General features: G+C 38.6%; 1 protein-coding gene across 1 annotated transcript in view; it reads right to left on the bottom strand.

Moving 5' to 3' along the window:
* Positions 1 to 9,860: 9,860 nt before the first annotated feature.
* Positions 9,861 to 27,887, bottom strand: part of MDFI (MyoD family inhibitor) — a 50,888-nt gene continuing 32,861 nt past the window's right edge. Inside the window, exons 3-5 of the mRNA XM_014064170.2 lie at positions 24,405 to 24,629; positions 14,198 to 14,473; positions 9,861 to 11,333 (exon numbers count right to left, since the gene is read on the bottom strand). Of these exons, the coding sequence (XP_013919645.1) occupies positions 11,077 to 11,333; positions 14,198 to 14,473; positions 24,405 to 24,629 (758 nt within the window). The 3' untranslated portion in view covers positions 9,861 to 11,076. The remainder of the gene's footprint in view (positions 11,334 to 14,197; positions 14,474 to 24,404; positions 24,630 to 27,887) is intronic.

Below are 27,887 nucleotides of genomic sequence, written 5' to 3'. Positions count from 1 at the left end.
TTACCTTTACCTTAAATGCCAGATGCAATTCAATATGCTCTTATGAAGTCTTTCACAGTATAAGGTCTTGTTATTTGACAGATCATCTACTTTTTGTAGTTTCTGGTCATCTTGTACAATCAGTTAAAGTCAGCTTAACTTAAATCCATCCATTAAACAACATCACTGTTAGGATCTAGGGCATGTCTCATCTCTATCATAGCACTTGCCCTCTGGAGTATCTCAGAGAGTTGTTGCCCCCCACATTGACCTTATTTAAAAGAGGCTTTAAACCTGGATTTTCCTCCAGGCCCTGGGCTAGCAATAGCAGTTAGACTTATATACCACTTCACAGTGCTTTACAGCCCTCTCTAAGTGGTTTACAGAGTCAGCATATTGCCCCCAACAATTTGGGGCCTCATTTTACTGACCTCAAAAGGATAGAAATCTGAGTCAATCATGAGCCAATCAGAATCGAATTCCTGGCAGTCAGCAGAATTAGTTTGCAATACTGCATTCTAACCACTGTGCCACCATGGATTAGAGAGAGTTATGGGTCTCTTACATCATTATATGCCCCTATGGACCAAATAGTCAGACATGCACTGGTAGCATTTATCAGCTGGGTCAGATTTTCAGAAGAATTCAGTATTATAGAGATACGGGGGCTAAATTCCTGGGGAAATTCACCAAAACAATAGTTTCATCTGCCAGTTTATAATTGAAGATTATGGCCAAGGGCAGTCACACTTCGGAACTGATCTGTTTCTGGAGAGAGAACAAATTCTTACATATGTCTTTGGATAAAATTTCCCATAACATTCTCAGAAGTACTCATTTTCTTGGCCTGTATTATTCTCATTATATTTCAGATTTCTCTTCACCTACAGGGATTGAAAAGTTGGCATCACCCAGAAGTTTCAATCCATACCTCCTACAAATTCTTGTCATTGCTGGCTTGGGCTGATGAAAATTGAAGTCTAAAAATTCTGGAGAATCCCAGAATGTTCATTTTTTGCACCAACCAGACTTAACTTCAAATGACTTGCATTTGTTCTCCTCAAGTCTAATAGCAAAACAGAATTTATAAAACTGTGGTTTCTTTTCTCTCAAGGCTGTGCTGAGAGGCTAAAGTTTCCAAACAGATTGTAGTTTGGCACAACCTTGATGTCAGTCTGCCAATTTGGCCTTGTGTTAAATATTACAGGAACCAAAGTGCTTCTGTTCCCACAAGACGTTATAAGATAGCAATGCAGATCAGATTTGGAATTCTTCCACTCCTAGTCAATAAAAATGCAAAGGGTTTCAAGACAGAACTAAAGTCATCAAGTGGGGAGAAAATGGAGGTGAAGGAAAATCTGGTAAAATGTAAATCTTTAAATTGCAAAGACAAATTAGCGTCTCTCTTTTAAAAGCACGATTTACTTATTTCTTAAGATAATTCTATTTATTGCAGTTCCTCAAGCAGGGTTTAATATTTCTATTTAAAAATAGAAAGAGGCAAAGAATGCTTTATTTATGGCTGTTGAATATATTCAGGGGATGTAACTGTCTTGCCATTGAGTATGCTCTTATGGTTAAAAGCCCTAGACAGCCAGAATGAAACAATGGATACTGGTAGTCCTCAAATTATGACTGTAATTGAGTGTGCAATAAGTAATGGCAGTCATAAAGCTGGTAACCCCAATTTCATGATCTTTTTTATGGTGGTCATTAAGTGAGTGCAGAAGTCATTAAGAAAATCCATTGTTTGCTCTGGGGCATTTTTCCCCAGAAACTGGAAGCAAATGCTGCTTTTCGGGGGGAAAATGTAATTCTTGATCATATGACCACAGAAAACTGAAAACAGCTGTAGATGTAGTATTTTGCTGAGCACCAAAATGTGTTCATGTCACTGCAGGGATCCCTGGATGTTGGAACTTCAAATCGTCCATTTTTGGGGTCCATTTTGGGGGTCCATTTTTGGGTCCATTTTTAGGATCCATCGTATCTTCAGATGGTTGCAAAGTATGGTAATTGGTCGTAAGTTGAAGACTAGCTGTAGAATGTAAGAAGTTACAGTCAGAAGTCCATGTTTAGCTGTATCCTTTTGTGATGATTAGTGGAAAGCTTTGAGGATATCCTCTCACATGATTCCACACTACTGCCATACAATTAAAAAACATTTCAGTTTTTTGCTGGATATAAGGTTAAACAATTTTTGTCTGCAAATCATTGGCCATCTTCTTTACTGATGTTCCTTTTCTGCTACCTGAAATATTAACTTTTTTAAAAGAGGTGAAGGCAAGAAACCTGAGTTGATCCAAGTCAAAATGTTCTAGAATTATTCCTTAAGCAATTCATTCAGTGACACTATAATTTTCTCTTTGATATTAAGTAAAGGTGTTTTAATTTTCTTCCCCCCACCAAGTTTCTTAATTTTTTAAATATTGTATTTCAATTTGCATACATCATGTTTATTTTAACTAAATGTCCATTGTATTATGCTTCACCTGTTAGCAGCTCTTGGAGCCATCTCAGAAAAACAGTTGAAACAAATATTTCTAAAGTAATAAATGCAATGTCATGACCAATTCTCTTAACTTTTTTGAGTTATTGAAGAGGACAGCGGTTGATATTTCAGTGGGCTTGAAGTACTGAAGAAATTTTGTTAGTGTTTTGTTTGCTTCTTTGCCTGGGCTATAAATCTCCCTTGGTACCTGTTTATCCATGTCAGTGCAGATTTCACAGAAGCAGGCCTTCCATGAAAGCAGACCTATAAGGACTTTTCAATCCTTAGCCCCCTTTACTGGGTTGGTCCCCCATGTCTCCCCTCCCCCCATTATTTGTTTTCTTTGCAGGTTGAGGAGAAGGTGATAGAAGTTAAGAGAATCTTAGAAATGCAAAACCACGCCAGCAATTGTCCGAAGTGAGCAGGACAAGGAGAAACTGCCAAGACTATAGCTGTCAAGCCATTTGTTTTCTGGAGGGAAAAGCAGCAAAGTTGGCTGATGGATCTGAAATGTTAATTTCTTCCAGCTGTTGTCAGTCTGGCAGGCTCTCAAAGGAAGTTTAATAGACTGCAGCCTTCTCTGCGCTGGCACTGCTTTAACAGAGACAGCCCAGTGCAGCCTGGTGATTAAACAAAAGTCTTCATCTCCCATGGATTTATTTTTCTTTTTGGCTTGGCTCATTTCAGTGCCATGTGTTTCCATGCTTTTTCAATGTTCAGCTTGTTATAGGGGAGGAAACCATCTTTTTGCTAAGGGGAGGTGACCAACAGAGGCCCTTGGAGATGAGAAGCAAGTCAAGTGACTGGCCTCGGAGGCCATTTCACTGCACTTCACAGCAGGCGCCAATCTGGTCCCTGACCAACCAGGAAAAAGTCTGTGCAGTGGAAAAGAAAAAGGTGTGTTTTATTGCTGTTCTGAAACTCAGAATAGCATTGGAGGCAGAAAGCAATGATTGCCTTAAGTGAAAGAACGTGCCAGATTGAACTAGAGCAGAGAAGATTTTGGCTGTTATCCACAAGATGATAGTATAGCAGTGCTAGCCACATCCTATCACAGAACAATCACCACTTGGGTTATTTGTCATACGACCATTCCTCCCTGAAAAACTGGAAAGAAATGCAATTCCAGGTGACACATAATGGGTGTCAGACCATGCAGAGGATGTCCATCCCAGCCAGTCCTGATCCAGTTAATATTTCCTTGTTCCTAACTTCCAAATGTAATTCAGAAAAACACTCTTGGCTTTGTTAGGACCATTTTCTTTGCAATATTAAACAAATCTGTTCCTCTTGCCCACATCCTCTTTTTTTATATATATTTGTGGAGAAGCGGTTGGGCTCCAGGCATTGCAGTGTAGCCTGCTTTTTTTCTCCCCTCTTTCTTAGCCTCCAGTTTCCCAGAAAAAGTCTATATCTGAGACCACAGAAGCTGCCTCTGTTATTATGAACCGGTAGAAGCCACTCTAGACTCCAGTGCAGGTGTGTGAAATCCATGGGACACATGCAGCGCACACACACACACACACACACACACACACACACACACACACACACAACATCTCTTTTGCATCCCCCTAAGGATTCCAAGATTGTGCCTTTGAAATTCAGTGGTATTTTGAAAATTTCAAGAGACTTTAAGAATGGGATTGGAATGGAAACAGTTTATATTCTACCCCCATCCCCATTTTATCCTGCCCCCACAATTTAAGTTAAGTTTAAAAAGCCACAAAAGAGGCCAGATAGTTTTAATCACTTTCTTCAGAAATTGGGAAATTTCTAAAATTGCCTGGGCAGGTCCTGTAAACTTTTATTAATCATCAGCTCTGTTACACAAACATTGCACAGATAGATCATCCAGAAGGCATTTGAGACAGTTGAAATACACAGCCAAAATCACTGGCAGGCAAAAAAAAGGAACAAGAGTCATTTTTGGCTAAGCACTACCTTCCTTCAGAAAGTCACAATGCTCCTGCCTACCTACCACTGATCTAGAAAAGATAGGAGAATTGGCTGTTTCCCTAAATAGAATATAGGCCATTGCAATGGTTTATTCATATCCCTCCCACATCATTCCAATGCAGATAGCAATTTAGAAGCACAATCTGATTGCAGCTTACCTTTTCACAAGCATCATCCTTACTTAAGCAATCCAAAGGATGTTCAAGAGGCCAAGTGCTTATTAGTCCCTGCCTCCACCCTACAACACATTGTGACTGGATGGCTAGTAGTAGTCTTGAGTGAAGAGGTCGTCCTCACTTGAAGACATAACTGATTCGAAGCTATCTCTTCCCTTTTTTTCCTAACAAAACATTTTTTGCAAGTGACCCAAAGTTTGATTCCTCCTATATTTGAATGTAACTGCCATCACATTTGCCATTTTTATGGTCCCTAGGCAATTTAGCTTTGCCAAAGTTAAAGCGTTGCTTAGCCCTGTATTGGCCCTTTAAATCTCTATTTCTTATGTTCTTAGAGTGACAAAAATAATTTAGGGGATTTACAGGCTCTGGGGATATTTATTTTCCTGTAGTTATGATCTCTCATTTGTCTATGATGCTGACCAAGGCAATAAATATATCGTCCATCTGGCTGTCTTCTCTTGATAGAATAAGCACTGCATGGGGGAAAAGCTTTCCCTAAGAGCTTCTTGCATGTGAATGTATATCTATTTGCTATAGTGCTAGGAGACCCTGTGGTTTCAACATGTCCTATCTGTTTGTTGAGTATCAATATTGCTATTATATAAGAGTAGATCAAAGAGGAAGTCAAACCATAATCTCAGTAAAGATCAGATCTTTTGACAAATATCATACAGTAATTCCTTTAGTTTGAAAGGGATAAAAATTAGTTTCAGGATTTAGATCTTGATCTGATCTTGGCTCATCAAGTTGCACTTGAAATATCAACAGAATTTTACTATTAAGAACATTTCTCCTGGGAAAGAAATAAAAGGGATACCACACCGTGTGAAATTTTGTATGGAAATTGTTTCACAATAAACATATTTGCGGAATAAATTCAATCACTCTTTTTATATGTATTCAAGTTCTTCTGCCTCCTTGTTTTTGTTCTTCATTCTACAATTTTGTTTCATTTCATCCTCACAATTTTAATTTGTTATTTGAAAGAAGTTCATGCAACAAGAGAATGACAATATCAAGGCCATTCACAATGACTTTATAATGTGTGACTTAAATAAATTTTCACACAGTTAAATCAAATGTTTGGCTGCATTACCTCAAATTATTCTACTGTGGCTGCAATCCTACATACAGACCAGTGGTTGGATTCACATTTTTTACTACCGGATCTGTGAACGTGGCTTTGTGGGCATGGCAGGGAAAGGATACAACAAAATCCCCATTTCCTCCCCACTCACAAAATTTTTGTTACCAGTTCTCCAGAACCTGTCAGAACTGGCTGAATACCACCTCTGATACAGACACTGGATGGGAAATTCACATTAAATATTCATAATATAGTGTGACTATATTGTGCTGCTGTATTGTGGGGGGAAATCTGTTTATGTTTTTAAAAAATAAATTATTTTGACTCCTGCTGACTTCAAATAGCTTTCTTAATAACCATAAGATAGTAACTTGCCAAGAATTAGACAAACATAATCCTGCTTACCTTCCAAGTTCAGGTAAGGTCAAACATGCTGCTACCTGTAAACTCTAAAAGATAACATGTTTGCGGTTTACCCTTAATTATCATATTTGTTTACATTCTCCTTTCATGAAACAACTGCACCTTAAACACTTTCAGAAGACAAGGGGGCAAACTTTTTAAAAATTATACTGTTTAGGATCACAATAACATTACTGTAAACCTTAAACAGAACAAGTAATTTAGGGCAAGCATGTGGAGTGGCTGGGATTTATTGCTACTGTAGTATATGATACACTTTTCTAAGGGTGCTTACAACCAGTTTGGTTCCAATCAAAATTACTATGAATTTGTGGTCTATTTTTCTGTGATACACATTGACATTCAGCTCTATGATTCCAGGGAATTTAGCGTCTGAGATGGTTTAACTTTATTTTGTCAAAGATTGCAAATTAAAAATAGAAATGCATAAGTAACAACTAGGATAAATTAAAGACACATAGAAATGAATAAGATTTATGCATACATTCAAAAAGTAAATGAAATACTAATAAGCAATAAGGCGGTAGCTGACATTGGAAAAGTACGAATTAGTCCCATAAATGACACTTGGCCAATCCAAGCATGGGTGGGGTTGAGCCCACTGATTTTTGATGGCAACTGCCATGGAGAAGAATCTAGTGACTTTTTTGGACATTTCTGTGGAAATATCTGCTAATAAAAACTGTACAGTTTTGGACTCTGCACAAACACAGACTGGATGCAATACAATACTGTAATAAAATTGCCAGACCTGATATAGTTCACAAAAATGTGAGGTGTTGTTTCAGTTATTCCACCTGAACATAGGCAGTGGCAATCTAGATAAAGAATGCTACTGAGCTGCCTCTGCACTAGATTTAGGGTCAGGATATTAAAGTTAGTTAATGTAAATGACTTTTTTTGCTTGAAGCAAAATAATCTTTAAAAGGTAGTTTGAAAAATGAAGATGGGATAAAAGTTGTCTGATGCATAATTTGAAACTAGATCTTTTTATCTTCTATCGTGAAATCAAAAGTGCATTATTTGTGTTAGATGTAGCTTTCTCTAAAGCCATCATTGATATTGCCTGAATAAAGCCACAGATAGAAGGAAGAGTTAAATTATGTATAAGCTGAACGCAGAGGTGGATTCCTACTGGTTCGGACCAGTTCGGCTGAACCGGTAGTTTGCAGGCCTGGGTTGCCGGAACCGGCAGCGACCCAGGCCTGCCACGCCTCTGAACTGGTTCTCCGATTGGCACCGCATGGTTTTCCCCCCCACTTTATAATGTTCTGCACATGCACAGACCTATTTATGGGCAACTGTGCACGTGCGTGGAGCACACGAATGGCATGTGCATAAGTGAACTGAGCAATTTGTGCACACACTGAACTGTCAGTAATGCCAGTAGCAACTCACCTCTGGCTGAACCAAAGAATGACTTCCAGTTTAGTTTCAGTATCTTAGGTGGCATTCTAAGAATATTCTGGATATTCTTATCCAGGAAGCTCTGGAAGGAGATCCTAATTCAAGTCTCAGTAGGGCACTGGGGATAAACTAATGGGCATAGAGCAGCGGCCCCTAAAATTTTGGGCACCAGGAAACTGTTCCATTGAAAAAAAAAATTCCATGGATGGGAGGCGGCATTGTTTTGCATACTGCCTGCATCCTGCAGATGGGACTTCACTTGTTTGCGGGGGCAGGTTGCTGACATATTTTGAACTGGTCTCGGTCCATGGACTGGGGGTCAGGGACCCCTGGCATAGACAATGATTCAATTCACTATGGACTACATTGTTTCTAAAGGTGTTGTGTTTTAATAAGGGTATCTCCTTGCTTCTGAATAATCTGCTCTTGTCTTTATTTGTAGATCAAAATCCTTTGGAAAGAAAACCTATAATCTAAAGAGTTTATGTCTTTTCCTCTGTCTGCATCTCTGTATAACTGAAGAAGGGGTTGTGCCTAATCTTCTGTTGCTTTATGAGTCTATATGCCCCAGAGTTATTGGTTGTCCATTCCCTTTTTAAAAGCATCTTCCCACCCCAACCCTGTGAGACTAGTGCTTACTCACATGCTATACATGTGAACCATCAGTTGAAGATAAATAACCTCATTTTTAAAAAAATAATTTCCTTACAAATCTGTGAATCTGTGCCTTCCTTTCCTTTGTAATTGATCAAAACACTACATTTTCTTTTCTAATACAGACTGAGTTTTAACATCTCCAAAATCACAGTACCAGGTGGCAGTTATTCCTGGCCGCTGACCCATAAATCCTTGGGAAATTGTCTGTGAAGCCTGATGTGCAATGCGTCACTTCTGCTAACATCAGGGGAAGTCTGTTTGTCTGCTAGCTGGCGCAACACAAATATAAGAACAACAAACCCATTTACTCCCTGCCCAGTTACTACGTGAGCCACCAACCCTGTAAGCACTGAGCTTGCCTTGGCATCTGAACAGCTGGTCATTGCAGAATGGCTTTCCAGGGAACTGTAAAAACCAAATGTGGCAAGACATTAATTAATTGAAACTAAAGACATCTGTTGTTAATTAATTCCCTAAACCCTGGTTAACTCTTCCCTTGCTCATGTCTGCAGGATTCCAAGACAGCAATTCTCCCAGCCATATGACCAAGCTTAGGACATGCCTATAGTTCAGGTGAGTAGCAAAATTATATTGGGGGAAAATTAAGTAATTAAAAGAAATGGAAGATAAAAATCTTATACTTCTACCCTGTTTCCCTGAAAATAAGACCTCCCCGGATAATAACCCCAATAAGGCTTTTGAGTGCATGCGCTAAAATAAACCCTCCCCCCAAAATATTGCAACACAGCAGCAGCTATGAGGTGACCATGCTCACCACCTCCTGCACCTCAAAATAATAAGATCTCCCTGAAAATAAAGCCAAGCGCTTATTTCGGGGGTCAAAAGAAAATAAGACAGGGTAACACAGTAAGAGATATAAGGTGAATTGCACATGAAATATCCTTTTGAGTGGTAAATAATGTGGATGTTGGGTCTACCCTTTATTCATATAACTCCCAAAAGAGAAGAAAAATTTCTGCCCTTGAAAGAATTTGATATTTAAATGACTGTTTGCCATTTATTTTTATTTATTTTATTTATTGGAATTTGTCAAACAAAAATGATAACAAGAATAAGAGAATAAAAATACAATGACAAGGACGATAGGCACATTAGTGCACTTATGCACGCCCCCTCTACAATCACTTAAGTATGAAGTAAGGTCCACAGGAGTCAATTTGCGATTGAAATTGTGAACAATTGTAGGTGAGACAATTTAATTGTCTCAATTAAGACAATTTAACATGATTTTATTTTCAAAGTTTGAAGTTGATGTATATATTTGTGTTTGCATTCCTACTCCTATTCTAGATAACTGATTCACTATTTAGAAGCATTTCTGATTCTTGCAAAATGTATTAAAACAATATTTTGGGACACATTTTCAAGACCCATTATTGATGGATAGCTGCAACTAGAAGCAAATTAAAAAGTTCTTTTAAAGCAATTTCATATGCTGATAATATAAGAGAAGTATGTGTAAATTCCCCTCACAGACCTGCATGTTTACACTATAAGGAATGTAAATTGTTGAAGTTTGTACATTCTAAATTTCAACAAGAAGCATTCTGTATGTATATTTTGTATTAAGGCATTATATTTATGTATAAAAACATTTCAACTGAAATGTATAGTACTTTCAATTCCCAAGCCAGTACACAACACTGAACAATTTAAAGTCAAAAGTGAAAAATATTTTTATTTACAGTAACAACAACAGACAAAATATAAAACTTTTCCCAGACTACAAAGAGGCAGAGGACTGCCTTACATGCTACAAATTGTCTCATCCACTCGCCCAAGATACTGGATGTCTTGATTTCAATTTTCTTTTAAAAAGGATATGATTTTTTTAAAATAGCAAGTGACTCATATCCGGTGTCTTTGAGTTAGGTTTAGTGTTTTCCTGCTGTGAGAAAAAGCAAAGGACAGCAGTTTCCCTTGTCTTCTTTTAGACCAATAATCTCTTCCAATCTGTTCAAAAGCTTTTTCCTGACAGATCTCAGCGGTGGCAAAAAGGCCTTCAACATTGTACATTGAAAATGAAGAGCGCCATGTTCTGGTCACATGGAATGATACAATGCCAACATTGACATGTCTCTATCAAAAGACAAATGGCAGACGGAGCAGCAGGAATGAGATATGGGTCCCACCCAAGAATTCACAGGAAAAATCCACTCCTAATTGCTGACAGATACCAAGTGGATCTACATTAGTATGGATGAATTAGGGGCTGTTCCTTGCATCACGTTACTGGAGGAATTTAGTTGGTGTGCCAGGGATAAATCCAGAACAACTGCATGAAAACATTAGGTAAGCTGCCATTGCTTTGGATGCTCAGGAGACAGCTAATTACCACCTAATGGGCATCAGATAAGGCAGCAGTAACAATCCATGCTGCTGGACCAGTAGTATGACTTATTGTCATACTAAACACAGCCTGGGCATATCTTCAATGATCTTTGGTGTTGTGTAATCGCTTCAGATCTTAACCAACTGGCATAGCTAGTCGTGCAACTATTCTTCTCTGGTATTTGGCTCAGGCAGCAGGAACACTGCTATTCCCCAGCCTCCATGTGGAAAGTTCTGATGGGAGGGCAAAGAGAAATAATAAAGACTACAACTCCATAGAGATATCCTGCTATTTCTTCAAACTGTTCATTGCTGTCTTGGGAAAAAAAGAACCACATCTTCTAAACAGTTTCTGAGCCCAGAATCGAATTCAATAGAATTAACTCTGTCAACTCTTCTATTCAGGTTTCTGGTTTTAAACTTGGATCTTCTCAAACCTCAGCCATCTGATAACTAAAGAAGAACAACAGAGACTTAATTAGCATAGTTTTCACCTAAGGGTCTCACTCCAACAGCTTCTGTTGAAGGATCAAGATTTGGCTTCAGGAAGAAAAACAAAGGCCACAGCACTCCATGCAGATCTCCAGGCAATCAGCTGACTCGCAGCAAGCATCAATGATGCCACAATCCATGTCACAGGGCAGGTCACAATCAGCACATTCCCCAGAGCCGCAGCAGCAGCAACAGATGCAAGAATCCTCAGAGCTGCAGGAGCCACAAGTGGCACAGTCCAGCATGATGTTGCAGAGGGTCAGGAACTCACAGAAGAGGCAGGAGAGAATACAGTGGACGCAGCAGTCTGGAATAAGAAAGAGACAAGACTATCAAAAGCAGCCACAGATAGCCAAGGACAAGAGGCTGAAATAGGGCAGGAAGGCTGGATCAAAATGGGAAGGAAGAAGAGAAATGATGGACCACTTTTGGCACAGCTAGAGTACAGCACGATGCTGCAAAGGCATCACTCTGAAGCTCTAAGGATGCCAAGAAGAGCACTAATGTTGAAACAAACCGATTGCATACCAGCATCTGAAAGCTCCTAGGACCAATCTTAGGAGATTTTGTAAATACCCTGCAGATGCAGATGGAGGTGGCGGTGGCTGGGCCTCATAATATAAAATTTTAGCTTCCATGGATCAGAATATAAACTAGTGGTCTTTGAAGGGGCTGTATGAGTGAGTAAGTGATTATTTGGGAGGCAAAACAAAAATCCCCTCTAATAATATTTTGGCAGTTTTGATTACAAGTCTGGAGTACTTTCAGTTGCACAGCTCATAGTACTATCAATCAACAGTGTAGCTAGTCCATCTTTCTATACTTTACAGATTTTCTTTGAAAGGTAAACAGGAGGGGGAGAAATAATAAGAAAATGCAGGAGAGTATCAAATAGAAGATAATGCCTTCTGAGCTCTCAATAAAATTCCAGAGATAGTAGGGTTTTTGATGAACCCATCCTGGTCTCACTATTTATAGCACTGACAGGGGTATTTGTAGTCCACCTAGATTTTTGCAGAACTAAAGCCCCCCCACCCCATGTCCCTAGCATTAGCTTTTCTGGTAGAATTCCCCAGACATAATTTACAGAACCCTGAAGGCATACAGAGCTTTCCTTTTGAACATATCACACATTGTCAAGGGTATATAGCAAATTTCATGATGGGCCAGATGTCCAACAATTCTCAGATAAGAAAGAGTCCTTCCATCAATTTCTTGGAAACAACTGCCATTGGGCTTCTCTGGCAGAATAACCACTAGCCCCCCAGTAAATTCAAGAATGAAAGTATGTCTTAAAAATACCTTGAAACAACATTAAGGTTTACAATCAGTGCTTTAAAAAAAGATTGGGGAAAAAATTGGGGGAGTACTGACTACAATGGATGATGTGATGCTGGATGAGATCCTTGTGCAGAATGTACTGGGTTCTTTTCCTTGATTTTGAGGGAGTTTTAAGGACAAGTGGCTATAAAATCTCTACAGGATGTACCAGATAAGCCTTGTTCTTCAAGGATATTGCTCACATAACACTGATCTCCTGCAGGAAGAATCCAGGCTGGCTGGAAACTCAATATAAAACTTTCACTTTTAGTTGATTTCACTTAAGGTCAGGACCTTAGACCCTAGGTGCCTTATTTTTGGAACCCTTGAATAGAGATGATGCCTATATTAAGATTTTCATAACAGTTTTATTATACAGGTAGTCCTTGGACTTGGAAATTCGGACCGGAACTGCTGTCACTAAGCAACATAGTCTTAAAGCATGATGTCATGTGACTGTGCTACCACTTGACTTGTGGGAAATCGATAGGGAATATTTGAAATTGTAATTACTGGGCTCCTGCTCACTGTGATACCATAATTGTGAGGCACATGCCAAACTCCCAGACCATTGTGGGGATACTAGGATGACTAGAACTCTAGTTCATGAGTCTTCCCTATTCAGCATTGTTGCAAGTTTGAATGATTGCTGCATGAGTGGCTATAACACATCTGCATTCCCCACATTAAAATGTCAGGAAACCATTCAAGTAGCTTTTGGGAATTGTGGTAGGAGAGAAAGGCTGCAAAAATAGAAAGATTCAGGAATTGTGGAGCTTCAACTGCAATTCTCCTAAATCGTCTCATAAATAAATGAGTATTTGCTTACAGTACTTACTCTCTTTTTAACTGTCTTCCCCTATTTGCACAAAAAACCATTTTTTTAAAAAACATAATGCACTCAGGAATGCAATTTGCAAGGGTGAGGAAAATACACAGTGAAGCAGGAGTTTGGCATTTATATTGAAAAACAAAATGCAAGTGTGTAGACAAAACAAAGAAAGGAACAATGGAATTCAAACTCCTGACCTGCCTAGTTTCAAAAACAGAAAACGTTCCCCCAAACTTATGTTTATATACAGCAAAATTACATTATCGTGATTCCTGAAATGCTATTCCCAAACAGGGACACAGAAATAATCAAAGATAAAAGAATAAAGGCATGACTACCCAGAACTTTCCTATTTTGAATTAATGCTTTCGAAGACAGTGGACATATAAATAATTCCCTTAGCCCAAAAGATACAGGATATCTTACACCACCCTTTGGCCATGTCAGTGGATAAAGCTGAATGGAAAGGATACCAATGTTGTGGGATCAAGGACTCGTGTTTTAAAAAGCAGGTCCAGTTCTTAATAATCTCCCAAGGTGAAGAACCAGTTGAAGACCTACAGCTGATAGCCTATATTAATTATACAAATTCTTAAAGGGATCGAAATCCAAAACTAATGTAAATGAAAACGTTCTTCAGTCTTAGATTGGATGAGAACTATGCTTCCCCCCCTCTCATCTTATATGCTTCATTATAACTCTTCTGCCTCTATTCCTCCTGTTTTAAGTTTCTGCAATCATCTGATTTCCCTCCAAAGCAGTTTTTTTCAACCGTGGCAACTTTAAGATGTGTGGACGTCAACTCCTAGAATCCCTCCACCAAACATGGCTGACTAGGGCAAGCCTGGGAGTTGAAGTCCATGCATATTAAAGTTAAACAACTGCCTGAAGGAGATGGGGGAGGGGCGTTCAAAGTATAACCAATTTTACAGTCCTGGAGACTATTCTTGGATTATGTCACAATAAAAAGACCAAGTAGGAACATGGTCTCTCTCATTTAGAGGACCAAGTGAAGATACCTTCTTGTGCTTCAGTAGGGATCTGAGAGGATGCTGATTTGGAGCTGCTCTTGCTTTTTTTGCTGATATGGCTGTTGATGGAGTGATGGGACTGCAGTTTCCGATGAGGCTTCTGGGAACTTGACAGTGATCTAAGTTCAGAACATAAGATCCCATTGCCAGTCTCTCCCTTAGAATTGCTGAGGTCATCTGATAGATATCCAGCACCATTTTGTAGCAACGGGATACAAGTCAAGTCTGAAGGAATCTGGACAGTTACACGGCTTTGAGGCTGACCTGTTGGAAGAGGAAAGACAATTTTTTCTCCTAAAAAAATCCTAATTGTTTAAGGCAATGTAAGAAGCTTTGTATACATCTTGACTTGATAGATAACATAAACTGTTTGAAAAAGAAATAAACTTTAAAACAGCAAATCATCTTGCTTTTATTCAGTGTCAATGAAATGCTCACCATCTGGATTTCTTTCAATTTCCTGGGTGTATTTTTTTCTTTTCCAATTATTATCACCATTCTATACAGAATTTTTAGTTAACTCACCAGTTGATGCACTGATCTTTTAAAAAAAATGAAAAAGAATCTAACCAGACTTTATGTAATATCTATACCTCTGCAAAATTGGGTAGAAGCAGAGTAATCAGTAGAATCTGTGTCTAATTTTTTTAACCCTTAGTTTCAAAAAACAGGAATGATATTTTGGAACGCACCTGGATAAAAACAGATATACAAATAGGACAGCATAAAATTGTAACTGTAGCTTTCACAAGATTAAGTTGGGAGTAGATGTACACATGAGATTTATGTCTATGGGGATTCTCAGTCATCCAGGTCATGGTTGTCCCAAAGGTACTTTTGGATACTCTATCTAATTTTCTTTTTAACTTTTGTAATATGTGTTTTTTTTAATGTTGTACACTGCCCTGAGTCCTTTGGGAGAAGAGCGGCATATAAATCCAATAAACAAACAAACAAACAAACAAACAAGAGGCAACAAGTGAAAACTTACACCCGTCAGAGAGGGCCCGCAATTTGGGAGTCCTCCTGGATTCACAGCTGACACTGGAACATCATTTGTCGGCTGTGACCAGGGGGGCCTTGCCCAGGTTTGCCTGGTGCATCAATTGCGACCCTACTTGGATCAGGAGGCACTCCAAACAGTCACTCACGCCCTAGTCACCTCAAGGCTGGATTACTGCAACGCGCTCTACATGGGGCTATCCTTGAAAAGTGTTCGGAGACTGCAACTAGTCCAGAATGCAGCCGCGCAAGCGATATTGGGTGTACCTAGGTACACCCACATCACACCGATCCTCCGTGAGCTGCACTGGCTACCTATTGGTCTCCAGACGCAATTCAAGGTGTTGGTTATTACCTTTAAAGCTCTACATGGCTTAGGGCCAGCATACCTCCGAGACCGCCTACTGCCACATTCCTCCCAATGGCCGATGAGATCCCACAGGGTGGGCCTCCTTCAGATGCTGTCAGCCAGACAATGCCGGCTGGCGGCTCCCCAGAGGAGAGCCTTCTCTGTGGCTGCTCCGACCCTTTGGAACGAGCTACCCCCAGAAATCCGGACCTTGCCCACTCTCATGGCCTTCAGAAAATCTGTGAAAACCTGGCTATTCCAGCAGGCCTGGGGCTGTTGACCTCATTGTTGAGGTCTAGCCCCGATCGTAACGAATGTATGTGTGTTGTTTTTAACATGTTTTTATTGTCATTTTTTTATTATTCTTCTTTCTTCGATGTAAGCCGCCTGGAGTCCTCTGGGATTGGGCGGCCTATAAATCGATTAAATAAATAAATAAATAAATAAATAAATAAATAAATAAAAATAACTAGACTTTCTGGTTATTTTTTAAACCAGAAAAACTAGAAAGTCCAATAGCCTCTTGCAAAAAGTATATTTGGGATATGAGAGTTATCTTATCTTGAATCAAGATTTTATGCTATCATTTTTGATAATAGCATTTTATTATTGGACCAAAAGAGAATAGATTTGTTAGAATTATTTCTATTTCTTAGAATTACATCCATTTCTTCTTATTGTTTCTCCTAAGCATAACTTGCACCTGGAGCAATCATTTTATTGGCTTTAAAGTCTCAGAAAGCATTCTGAGAAATAACTCTATTTTTAAAGTCTGCTTTTACTCTATAGTCCTTACTGCAATTAAATCTTTTAGCTAGGCATGTACTGAAAATGGTCCCCAGCAATGTCCTTTTCTGTGACTAAGATCTTTATGAATTTTAACTCATAGATGAAGTAAAGCTTTATAACAATGATTAAAAGTTTCCTCATGTTATTGTTTCTGTTTCAGGGCAACTAAGGGATTAGCAATGATTTGTTCCATCATGAGTCAGCTCTCAGAGAAGTAGTTTCCCATATTATCAGCTTCAATTGTGAGCAACAAAGGTTGGTCACAAGTTAGCAGGGATAGATTTATCTCATGATAGATGCAAACAAACATGATGTAGTAATCAAAGATAATTATTATGTTGTAAGGTAGGACAGCAGCTGTTCCTATGAAGAGGAGTAAAACAGAAGAAAAAAAAAGTAGCTAAAGATGAGGTTGTTTCTTTTCCCTTAACAATAATTGCCCTTGAAGTTTGAAACAGCTATAAAGCCCTTCAAACCCAGGACAAAGTTCCCATATTCTACATATGCATAGAAATTTACTGTCTGGAAATATTTTCTGCAAAAGTTAAAATAATATGGTCTTTTAAAATAGTGACTATGCCAAGTGGGTCCATCAAATCTCAAAAAAGATCCTACAGGAGCTCCTCAATAACAGACAACACAGAGAACAATAAAATAACCAAGTTGTCATTCCATATGTTGCAGGAATATCAGAAAAGCTCAGGAGGATCTTCAGCCAACACAACATACTTACACACTTTAAATACACTAAGGCAGAAGCTTGTCCACCTCAAGGATAAAACACCCAGACACAAACTGAGCAACATGGTATATGTAGTACAATGTATTGAGCCATGTGCAGATCAGAACATTGGGAAACAAAACAACCACTTCATAAACGCATGGCTCAATGTAGGAGAACAAACCCATCAGGACTAGATTCGGCAGTCCAACTGCATTTAAAAGAGAAAGGCCACTCTTTTGAAGATAGCAAAGTCCACATTCTGGACAAAGAGGACCACTGGTTTGAAAGAGGGGTTAAAGAGGCCATCTATGTTAAAACTAAACAGCCTTCTCTCAACAGAGGGGTAGTGATACAACGTCATCTATCTCCTGTCTACAAGACAGTCCTTTCAATATTTCCAAGAAGGCTCCACACCCATTTACATTACTCAGGTAACACTGATGACACAGATGAACTTCCAGGTGGCCTCAACAACTCTCTAAAAGAATGCAAATGACCAGCTGTCTGGAAGAAGTATAAATCCTTCCATTCCTCACCATCCAGTCAGAGCTGAAGAGGTTTTTTGATGCAAAGCGAAACATCTTTGAAGAAAAACCAGAAAGTCCAGTTGCCTCTTGAAAAAGCACCTTTGGGACAACCATGATCTGGATGACTGAGAATTTCCATAAATATTTTTAAAATAGGTTTTAGACTTTATATGACAAAAAAAGCTAAACTAAACATGTAGATTAAGGTATGATATGTTATTTTTCTGCATTTCAACAATTTCTAAGACCTAGAACATCTGTAAATCAACAGGACTTTTAAAGAGCATTAAATCATTCATTCTCCCTTACCTTCAGTCTCATTGGGGCCTGCTATCAGGCAGAAAGGTGGAATAGAAGAATAGTAAGCTAATAATAAATAGTAATAAAGAATCAAATTCTGAGTTCTTAAGAATGATTTATGAGTTTTAAAACTTAGAAAATTGTATTGACCACATGCCAAAATTGAATCGATGTAATGCAACATGTTTTGCATAAAAAGTGTAATTTAAATACTCATTCTATGCCAGTTTTTTTTTATTAAAAAGGAAATACATATTTGGAAGTATTTCCATTCAACTTTAATTGTGTTTATATACTAGTAATTGTACTCAAGATCACAGCAGAAGTCCAAAACAAACAAATAGAAACCCCTTAAGGAAATTGAGTTATCTGGGAAAAACTGCTGATTTTAAGTCTTCTTTGCTGGTGGTGATGAGAGCAGAACTCCTTCGCTGTATGTGATGCCTTGGGGGAGTGGCCTTTTCTGTGTTAAGCAGCTTTTTTGTCTTCTCTGAGCACTGCTAGACAAGCCCAGTGCTGGCTGACCTGTTATTCAGCTCTTTTCCACTGCAAAACCATGTGACAATAAAAGAGCTATGATTGTAAACTCCTGTCTAACTGTAACTGTGTGGCTGCATTTTCTTCAATGAAACTTTCTAAGAATTTATGACTAAGAGATCATATGTATACATGATTAATTTGCCACATCACCAGCATGCTGGATTTCAAATGATATATACCAGCCCCTGGAGGAACAAGAAGTAACCAAAGCTAAATGGCAACCACTCTGGTGGAGGCAACATGTTAACTGATTGTGGTTTGGCTGTGAATGCTCAAAACCCCTTTAAGCATAAATTCAGAAAAAAATCTAGTTTAAAGACTGAAAACTAATGGCAGTGCTTTAGCTAACCCCTTTTAGGGCATGATATTTTGAAGTCCATGTTTCAATTCTGCCATGTATTTTCAAATCAGATATACTTCTATGGGTTTTATATAGTAGTACACGCAGATGAGGTTCTAATGGTGCATACATTTTCTACAGTCTATATTATGTCTGGAATGAACCGGATATACAGAAAATGACCTGGTTCCCACATTTACACCATGGACTTTTACCAAGTGTTATCAGACACAATTGGCTGGGTTCACATAATGCACTAAACCAAAGTTCACCAAAACACATTGTTGCTTCAGTACAATATGTGAATTCAGAACAAACTGGGCTTCTTAAAAAGTGCTACTCAAAATAATTGGGAAAAGGTAAAGGAGCACTTTGTACATTTTTAAAGAAACCATCCCAACTTTTCCAGTGTTAGTCAAATGTTTAAACTTTCTGAAGACTCTAATTAAGCAATGTCTCAATGTTCCTGTAATCAGAAGAGTACAGAATGATCCTTGGGTATACAAAATGTGTTGGAGCAGTGTTAAAATTGTTGATTTAATGAACAATGGACAGATCCATGGAAAAAAATAAATTATCTTGGCCAGGAAATATATTTGAAGGAAACAAAGCATAATTTAAACAAATTATGAACTATAAATACATATGGATTCATGTATGTGAGATTATCTTTATCCCTCTCAACGTTCTGAAAATCCCTCAAAATCAGGCTACATTATCAGGATTTGGGGTCTGATATGGAGAGATTTTGTGATATGACCTCCTTACTGTAATTAATATCTCCCCCACTTTTTTAAACTGACTTTTTATAGTTTTTAAATTAAGTGCTATATACCATCCGGAGCCACTTTCATGTTAGATGGCCTGCTATATAAATATGATATATAAATAAATAACATAATCTTGTTAGACCAGAGCCAAGCAAAAGGGTGGGTTGGTTAAAAAGCAATGAACCAGACCCCCCCCCAGTAGATCTTGTATTTGGGGGGGGGAGGAGGTAAGTTTTACATTTCCTCTCTCTGATTTATAAAGCAGCAGTGAATTAGCAGAAAGTGTTGAAAGCTAAAGAAACGACGAGCCAATTCAAGAAACAGAAGCTATATTCTTTCTGGGGTGTCAGTTGGACAGGGCTCCTGGACTTCCCAGATGAAAAAGGCCACACTGAGTCATACTGAGAGCACCATGCATGGCCTTCAAGCACAAGATGCTCCTTGTGTCAAGATACTGTGGAGCCAGGAAATGCACAGTAAGTAGATGCCTGGCTGTACAATCCTAGTTTCTTTAGTTACGGGTAACCTATCAAAAGGGTGCTACTCATACTCAAATCTTTATTATGAATACTGGAATCAAAGAACACAAGTAGAATGGAATGTGCAAGGACACATACCGGTAACTTGTGGTTTCCATTTAAGTATATATCTTTTGGTAAAGGCAGAAAATATCTAGTTGCTTTGATTTTGGTTTGATCAATAAAATTGGATGCTCGGTCCTGCAAAAGCACTCTTTGCAAGCAACAAAACTGAACTACTCTCCTTCTACGTGAGTCATCTATAAGCAGAATTTCATTACGAACCCAGCAACAAATACATAAGAGAATGCTAAGCTAGACAGATAAAACATCAAAAGAATTTTTTTAGCTACAGGCCAGAGCTGTTGATGATCAATAATGGTTGCATGAAATGAGCATGAAAGCATTCTGTGAATATTTCCCCCTTTAAAGAACGGGACAGAATGGAACAATAATTTGGCTTTCTATAAGGATTATTTTCCTGGAGAATAGATAGAAACAATTTCTGGCCAATGAGTACTTGTCATGATTATGAAACACTCAACTTTAACAATTTTCAATTTTATTTTGAAGATTTCTAGAACAGCAGTCTCCAAACCTTTGGGCACCAGGGACTGCTTCTATAGACAGAGGTGGTCCTGCAGACCAAAAGGGGTGTGGTTTTGTGTGCTGCCTGCATACTGCGGATGGAGCTTCAGTAGTTTGCATGCCCTGGTTTCTGGCATGCTATGGCCCAGTGCCAGTCCACGGATTGGGGATTGGGGACTGGGGACTTCTAGAACACTTTTCAGTTGATGATCTCAAAGCATTCCAAATCAAAGTTTGGTTGCATTTTATAATATTGTCCTTAACCTCTTAGCCACCACTATCTTGTTTAATTCATAACTATGAGGCTATGAACTAAGAGGCGGTATGTACTGCTGCATATTATTACATATATCACCTACACCCTGTGTATAGGTAAAGGTAAAGGTTCCCTCACATATATGTGCCAGTCATTCCTGACTCTAGTGGGCGGTGCTCATCTCCGTTTCAAAGCCGAAGAACCAGCGCTGTTCAAAGACGTCTCCATGGTCATGTGGCCGGCATGACTAAATGCCCAAGGTACATGGAACGCTATTATTTTCCCACCAAAGGTGGTTCCTATTTTTCTACTTGCATTTTTACATGCTTTCAAACTTCTAGGTTGGCAGAAGCTGGGACAAGTAATGAGAGCTTAGTCTGTTACACAGTGCTAAGGATTCGAACAGCCGAACTGCCCACCTTTCTTATCGACAAGCTCAGCATCTTAGCCACTGAACCACTGTGTCCCTCCCTATGTATACTGTATAATAATTAAAATTGAATCAAGTTTACATTCCTTAGGCTACTTGTTAGGAGTACAGTCTCCTCTCCCCTTTTTTGGAAATAAATTGTTTCTTAAAATACAATTTGTTTTTTGACCCATCTATGACCCAGGTATGCAAACATCAGCATTCTGAAAACAGTCTGCATTGTGGTTTCCTTTCTGCCTTTTTGTGACTTTGGAATGGCCGCATTAGCATCCTAATAGCAATTTTTCATGAACATTTGTTACTGATACAGTAATGGTTGCCAAGATCCAACTATATCTACAGCTATGTCTGCAGAATAAGAAGAGCGAGTTCTGTCTTTGTATGTAAATGCTTTCTGAGAAGAAAAACTTTCAGCTTAAGTTTAAGAATGGCTTTTGCTGGCTGAGTTCAGTGGAGCCCAAGAGAATATGGGTTCACACACCGACATGACTTTAACTGCAGTGGTATGAGTGAACTATTCTAATCATCATTATTTTAGGGACAAAATTATAGAGTGGGGACTCCCCTAATAAGATAATTACAGGTGGGGTTTTTGCTGATGATAAAGAATTTTGTTCCCAGCACACTATTACAATTTTTCTTGGCCCTCCAATAGTCTCCCTTTTCAGACCAACACCCTGTGCTCCACTAGCAATCTCAATTATTTCTAAAGGTCTCTTTGATTCAGATTTATGTGGTCAACAGGCAGCTCCTCTCAAACTAAAAAGAGAGTTGCATTCAAACTAATAGATTTTTTGGTTTTGTTTGCTGAAGAAACAAAGTAAACAAACCAAGGACATTTATATGCCACATTTATAGATAGAAAATGTAAGAAATATGATTTTTATTATTTGGGGAAAAATAGATTTTGTAGCAAAAAGTTTTAACTCAAAGGCTCAGCCAGTGATAAAAATGTCACTCTCTGATATTTGGAATAGCAATATGACCTTCTTTTGACTTGGCTTCAACTACATCCATACTATTATAATGTAAGTTGGGCTATAAAAATTGTTTTATTCCTAAACTATACTAGCAACCAAGTAAAGAGAATTGGTTCTTATATTAAGTTGCAGAGATACTATGATTTTAGAACTCACTCAGTCTGAGAACTGCCCTTCAGCTGAGCTCAACTGACAGCTACACGTACACTAGAAGGCGGTTTTCTTAGTAAAAATGGAGGAAAAGATTACCACTGTTTGCTTCCAGTTTGTTTTTTTTATTTCCCAATTTAGCCTACAGTCCTGACAGTTATCTAACATTACTGCTAGTCTCTCATCTGAGAACAAACCATGTTTGTCTTTACTTCAAACCAAATAAGCTTCCAGGGAATCTCATCTCAATGCTTCTACTTGCTGAAAAGCTCACCTTTTCACTTTCGTTACATGTTGCAAGTGAAAATTCAGTTTTAATAATTAAACATACCTACAGTATTAATGCAATATATCCGAAGCACACCTGATATAAAAGTTGGCCAACTGAAGACATAGGTTTGCCATAGGTTTGAGTATACCTAGCCAATCAGTCCTAAACTGCAACTGACATAAAAGGACACCATGAATAGGATCAGGATTGGAGCATCTGCATTTTATATTTTTCTGTGTATTGATGAAATTAGATAAATGAACATTTCTAAAAAGCAAACAGATGAATTTCAAATCAGAGAAATTCATTCATTTCCCCACCTAAATTATTTAAATCTCATCCATTGAGAGAACATTTGAAAAAAGTGTATGTTTAGTTCTGTTGATAGTGAGAACAATATCTTAATATTACAATGTCATATTAAGAGTACATAATATAGAATGTGTTAAGGTGAACAACAACATGCTCTTTTGCAATGGTTAAGAAGTTCAAGGAGGATTGTATGATATGAACCCTATGTTCATTGGAACTATTTATAACATAAAACTGCATTCAAATGTTGTACAGCAGGGGTGTCAAACTCAAGGCCCAGTGGCTGGATTTGGCCCATAGGGTGCTTAGATGTGGCCCGCAGGGCTGCCCTGGAAACAGCAAAGGACCGGCCCGCAGTACCTCTGCCAGGGAAAATGGAATTCGGGATAGCCATGGGCGATTCTCCCGAGCTCCGTTTTCATTGGCAGAGGGTTGTAGGAAGCCATCACAGCCAAAAATGGAGCCACCATAGGCATCCAACATGAGTGACGTCAAGCTCGCCACACCCACCCTGGCCCCCCAAGGTCAAACACAACCCTGATGCGGCCCTTAATGAAATTGAGTTTGACACCCCTGCTCTATAGCATGATACCAAGAATTAAACGTCAGCATAATTCATAAATAAAATTGCCACCTACAAAAATTAGAAAATACAAATTGTAATGTTTTTTCAAATATGTTTGGGAGATTGTAAATATATGTGTTTGCGTTACCATCTTTACTGGCTGTACGAAATTCGCATAACTTTTTGGTCACAAGCTTTTGAAGAAATTGAAAAACTATCTTTTGTAATCAATCCTGCTTTTGAATTATTGACCTTATTTCCTGTTGTATGATATTCTTCTACTTCTTTCTGTAAATATTAAGAAATAAATACTATTAAATACAAATATTTAAATAAATAAATAAAAATTGATTCAGTTGCCTGCCCAGTTTGTTATCACTACTAAAATGTAAAATTGAAATAAATCTTTCAGTCGATCAAAGATATTTAAATTCATGGGAAATTGCTTTAGTTGAAAATTTTCAAAGGGTCTTTAAAAAAAATCTATTATAAGTGACTTTTTTCCAAGTTTCATTATGGTTTTTATTAGCTATATTAAAACTGTTTTCCCTAAAAAATTACCTTGTTTGTTCTATATAGAAATATTGAATATTGTTGCTTAGATGTTTGGGACGCTTCCATTCACTCACTGTTTTACATACACTTGTTTTCATTTTTTAAAACCTTCTTTTGCCACAATTTATTTTTCATTTTGTAACTTTGTTTTATTTTATCGTGATATTTTCTTTTTCAATTTAAAAAAAGGAAAGGAAAAAGTCGATGTGATTGGAAGGAAAAAACATACACGTCACTGCCTCTGCTGCTGTGAAGTTGCCCTCGGATTCTGTGTTGGATGAAGAATTTCCATTCATCAGGGATCTATGAGATGTTGAACGTTCTTCCAGTGAGATTTCGTCTTTCACAACTGTGGTCTGATTTTGAGAACTAGAAGTAGAGGTTACGGAGTGTGAAGTTGCTGATGCTACCTCTGAAGTTGGCCTGGAGGAAGGGCATGAGTTTGTATCTTGGCCTGCAAGGGAAAAGAGTGTTTCAGCATGAATATAGCTTACTTATATTATGGGCAGCATGTGACTTCAGAAAATCCAAGCTGATAAAAGTGTCTCTCTTTTACGTATACATGCATGTAGAGAGAAATAGAAAAGTGAACTTTCTTGTCTGTCATCCTATTATATATTATCATGTATCAGCAGTGATTGTATAAAGAATAAATGGGTTTGTGAACCTCTGTTATTTGGCATGAAGTTCATTTGCCATTTTGTGCATGAGCAAAACTGCCCCCCCTTCCTCAGAATCTCCCAGTGACAACAATCTGTAGCATCCCGATTTTATATTGGCTGTCCTCTTCTCACATACTTCTTCTTCCACAATGAAAACGAGAAACTGCGTAGCAAGAAAACAGTCCTGCACTTTTGAAATTGTATGACAAATGCATTACTGCAACTTTGTTTTGATTATGTATTTATTATTCAAGTATCCCTATTTTGGGTACTTTTTTGTGTGTGGGGGGGGGGGCTCTATTAGACCAGCTTTCCAAATTCTATAGATGGAAGAATTTGTTAGGCTGGTATGTAAGCCTCACAAATGAAGGCTAAAACATATGAAGGACAGTTGCAAGAATTGGATATTTCTAGTTTAATGAAAAGAAGGAATGTTCCAGTATTTAAGGGGTGCCACAAAGAAGACGGGATCAACCTATTCTCCAAAGCATCTGGAGGAACACAAGCAGCAATGAATGGAAACTAATAGAGAGAACTAACCTAAAACTAAGGAGAAATTTCCTGACAGAACAATTAATCAGAGGAATGACTTGCCTCCAGTAGTTGTGGGTACTCCAACACTGGAGGTTTTTGAGATTGAACAATCATTTGTCTGAAATAGCAATAGTACTTAGACTTATATTTTGCTTCACAGTGCTTTATAGTTCTAAGCGGTTTATAGAGTCAGCTTATTGGCCCCAACAATCTGGGTCCTCATTTTATCGACTTCAGAAGGATGGAAGGCTGAGTCAACCTTAAGCCTGGTGAGATTCAAACTGCCAAATTGCAGGCAGCCAGCAGGCAGCAGAAGTAGCCTGCAATACTGCATTCTAACCACTGTGACTCTTTGTTATAGGCCTTCCTGCAGAAGCAGGGGGTTGAACTAAAAAACCTTCAAGGTCCCTTCCAACTCTGTTATTCTGTTAAATAAGATCCATCTGGACATGCTTTATATACACACGTGACAGGATATCAATTTAGGTTAGAAACAGACTTATGTATGAGCCTGAGCGCTTCATCCTCCCGTCTCATGATGTTTCCCCTTTTAGAGCATTGCTGGAGTCTAGTGCTGAATCAGGTTAGAATATCATGTGCTTCAGACATCATGGGAAATTATGGCCCAGTGTCAAAAAGAGAAAAGGAAAGGATTTGTGTATGGCTGGACTATGTACGAATACAGTATATACTAAGAAACATATAAATCCACATGTAAAAGTGGATTAATGCGCTACTATGTCCAAACATTCTTATAATTAGCTTTAATCTTGTTGTGTTTAGATTTTAGGACTACTATTTGTCATTTCTCTGTTGAAACTTACTTAAGTTGGTCACTTTTTTGGTCCATCATTTTTAATTTACAGAAGACTTAAAACTGTATAATAAAGTGTCTTCTTTCAAATATTACCCCAGCCATGTATGTACTTCAAAGCAATTGCTCTCTTTTCCTTTCTGGCAAAACACGCACCAATTAAAAAGGCATTGAAGTCATTTGTGAACCAACAACAGTGAATTGTATATAATTGGGGGATACCTTAATGCAGTTGTTGAATTTTATTGGGTAGAAATGGAACCCGTTGAAAGAGAGGAATATCAGCGCATGAGAAGAAAACTGAAGATTCACTGAAATCAGTGGACAAATTCCCATGCAGACTCTGAGATGGCAGGCTGACAAATCTCTCTCTTCACCCCTAAAACCTCTTCAATTTCACCACAGCACTATTGCTTCCTACTCCCTCGGCTCCTTCCTGCTCCTGCTGGGCACTCAGAATAGCAACAATTTGCACACAAGATGAGCAGCTGGATGCACCAGCTTTGGAGGGGGTGGAGTCACATTTTATATAAAGTAAATTACACCTTAGGTGAAGAGAGTAAGACCAAACACCCATAATTACACTGCCGGTAACAACAAGCTCTCCTTGCAGCCAGGCAGGGGGCTGAAGGCAGGAAGCAAGAAGCTTTGGACCCATCATTATTCTGAATAGAACAAGTGGTCCTACATGCAGGCAGTCAGGGAGGAGAGAAGGAAGACCGCACATACATAATTTTAGTCATTGTAACACAGGGGCCAGTATGAATACTGAGGTATAGAGTCTAGGGGTACTATAGTTAACAAGCTATTTTCTATGTGATTCAGAAACATCTGCATAAACAAATGATCTGAGGTGACTCATACAGCAGCATTGTAGAAGCTTTCCCAGAAATGATTGTTTCGTTCAGTATCAGAGAGTGCTCTAGGAATTGGCAATCTTCATCAAACAGAAGCCATCACATTGTAATTTAGTGTATTCTCTCCCTTCCCTGAACATTTACTTTAAGAAAGAAAAGCTGGCCTTTCCTTCGATATACTAAACAATCGTGATATTATTATCACACTGGAAACTTCAGCCATGCCTTTGCAGCTCGTGGGAGAGGTCTCTTTTCTGTGTGAGGAATTTAATAAACAAATAAAAATAAATTTCCAAAAATCCCTCTCCTCCCCATCATCTGTTGCCTCTGCTCGTGTTCCACATTTCATTGATATTTACAAATAATCCTATCCCCCTCCCACCCCAATAAAGTATGGGGACAAACTAAATTGGGAAATTACCTAATTTCAAGAAAAGCCAGACCCCATTGTCTTTTTTAAGTTGACAGAAGGGAAACCAATTTAATACATTCATTTGTTTATATCAGGGGTGTGAAACTCAAGGCCTGTGGGCCACAACTGGCCCAAAAGGTGCTTAGATGTGGCCCATGGGGCTGTCTTGGAAACAGCGAAAGACCAGCCCACAATGCTCTGCCAGCAAAAATGGAGTGTGGTTTGCACAAGCTCCATTTGCACTGGCAGGAGGCTGTCACAGCCGAAAACAGAGCTCGGGGGCTGGTTTTCGCTGGCAGAGCTCTTGGGCCATCACAGGTGCCCCCAACATGAGTGATGTCAAGCTGGCCATGCCCCCTAGCACAACCCTGATGTGGCCCTCAATGAAATCAAGTTTGACACTCCTGGTTTATATGAACTTCAAGTCTCTCCA

The sequence above is a fragment of the Thamnophis sirtalis genome, unplaced genomic scaffold (assembly GCF_051295495.1).
Source record: "Thamnophis sirtalis isolate CommonGarterSnake01/CBP01778 unplaced genomic scaffold, rThaSir2_p1.2 scaffold_7, whole genome shotgun sequence".
In the NCBI taxonomy this organism is placed as follows: Eukaryota; Metazoa; Chordata; class Lepidosauria; order Squamata; family Natricidae; genus Thamnophis; species Thamnophis sirtalis.
Note: the sequence above shows the minus strand (reverse complement) of the source record. Positions and strands in the feature narration are given on the sequence as shown.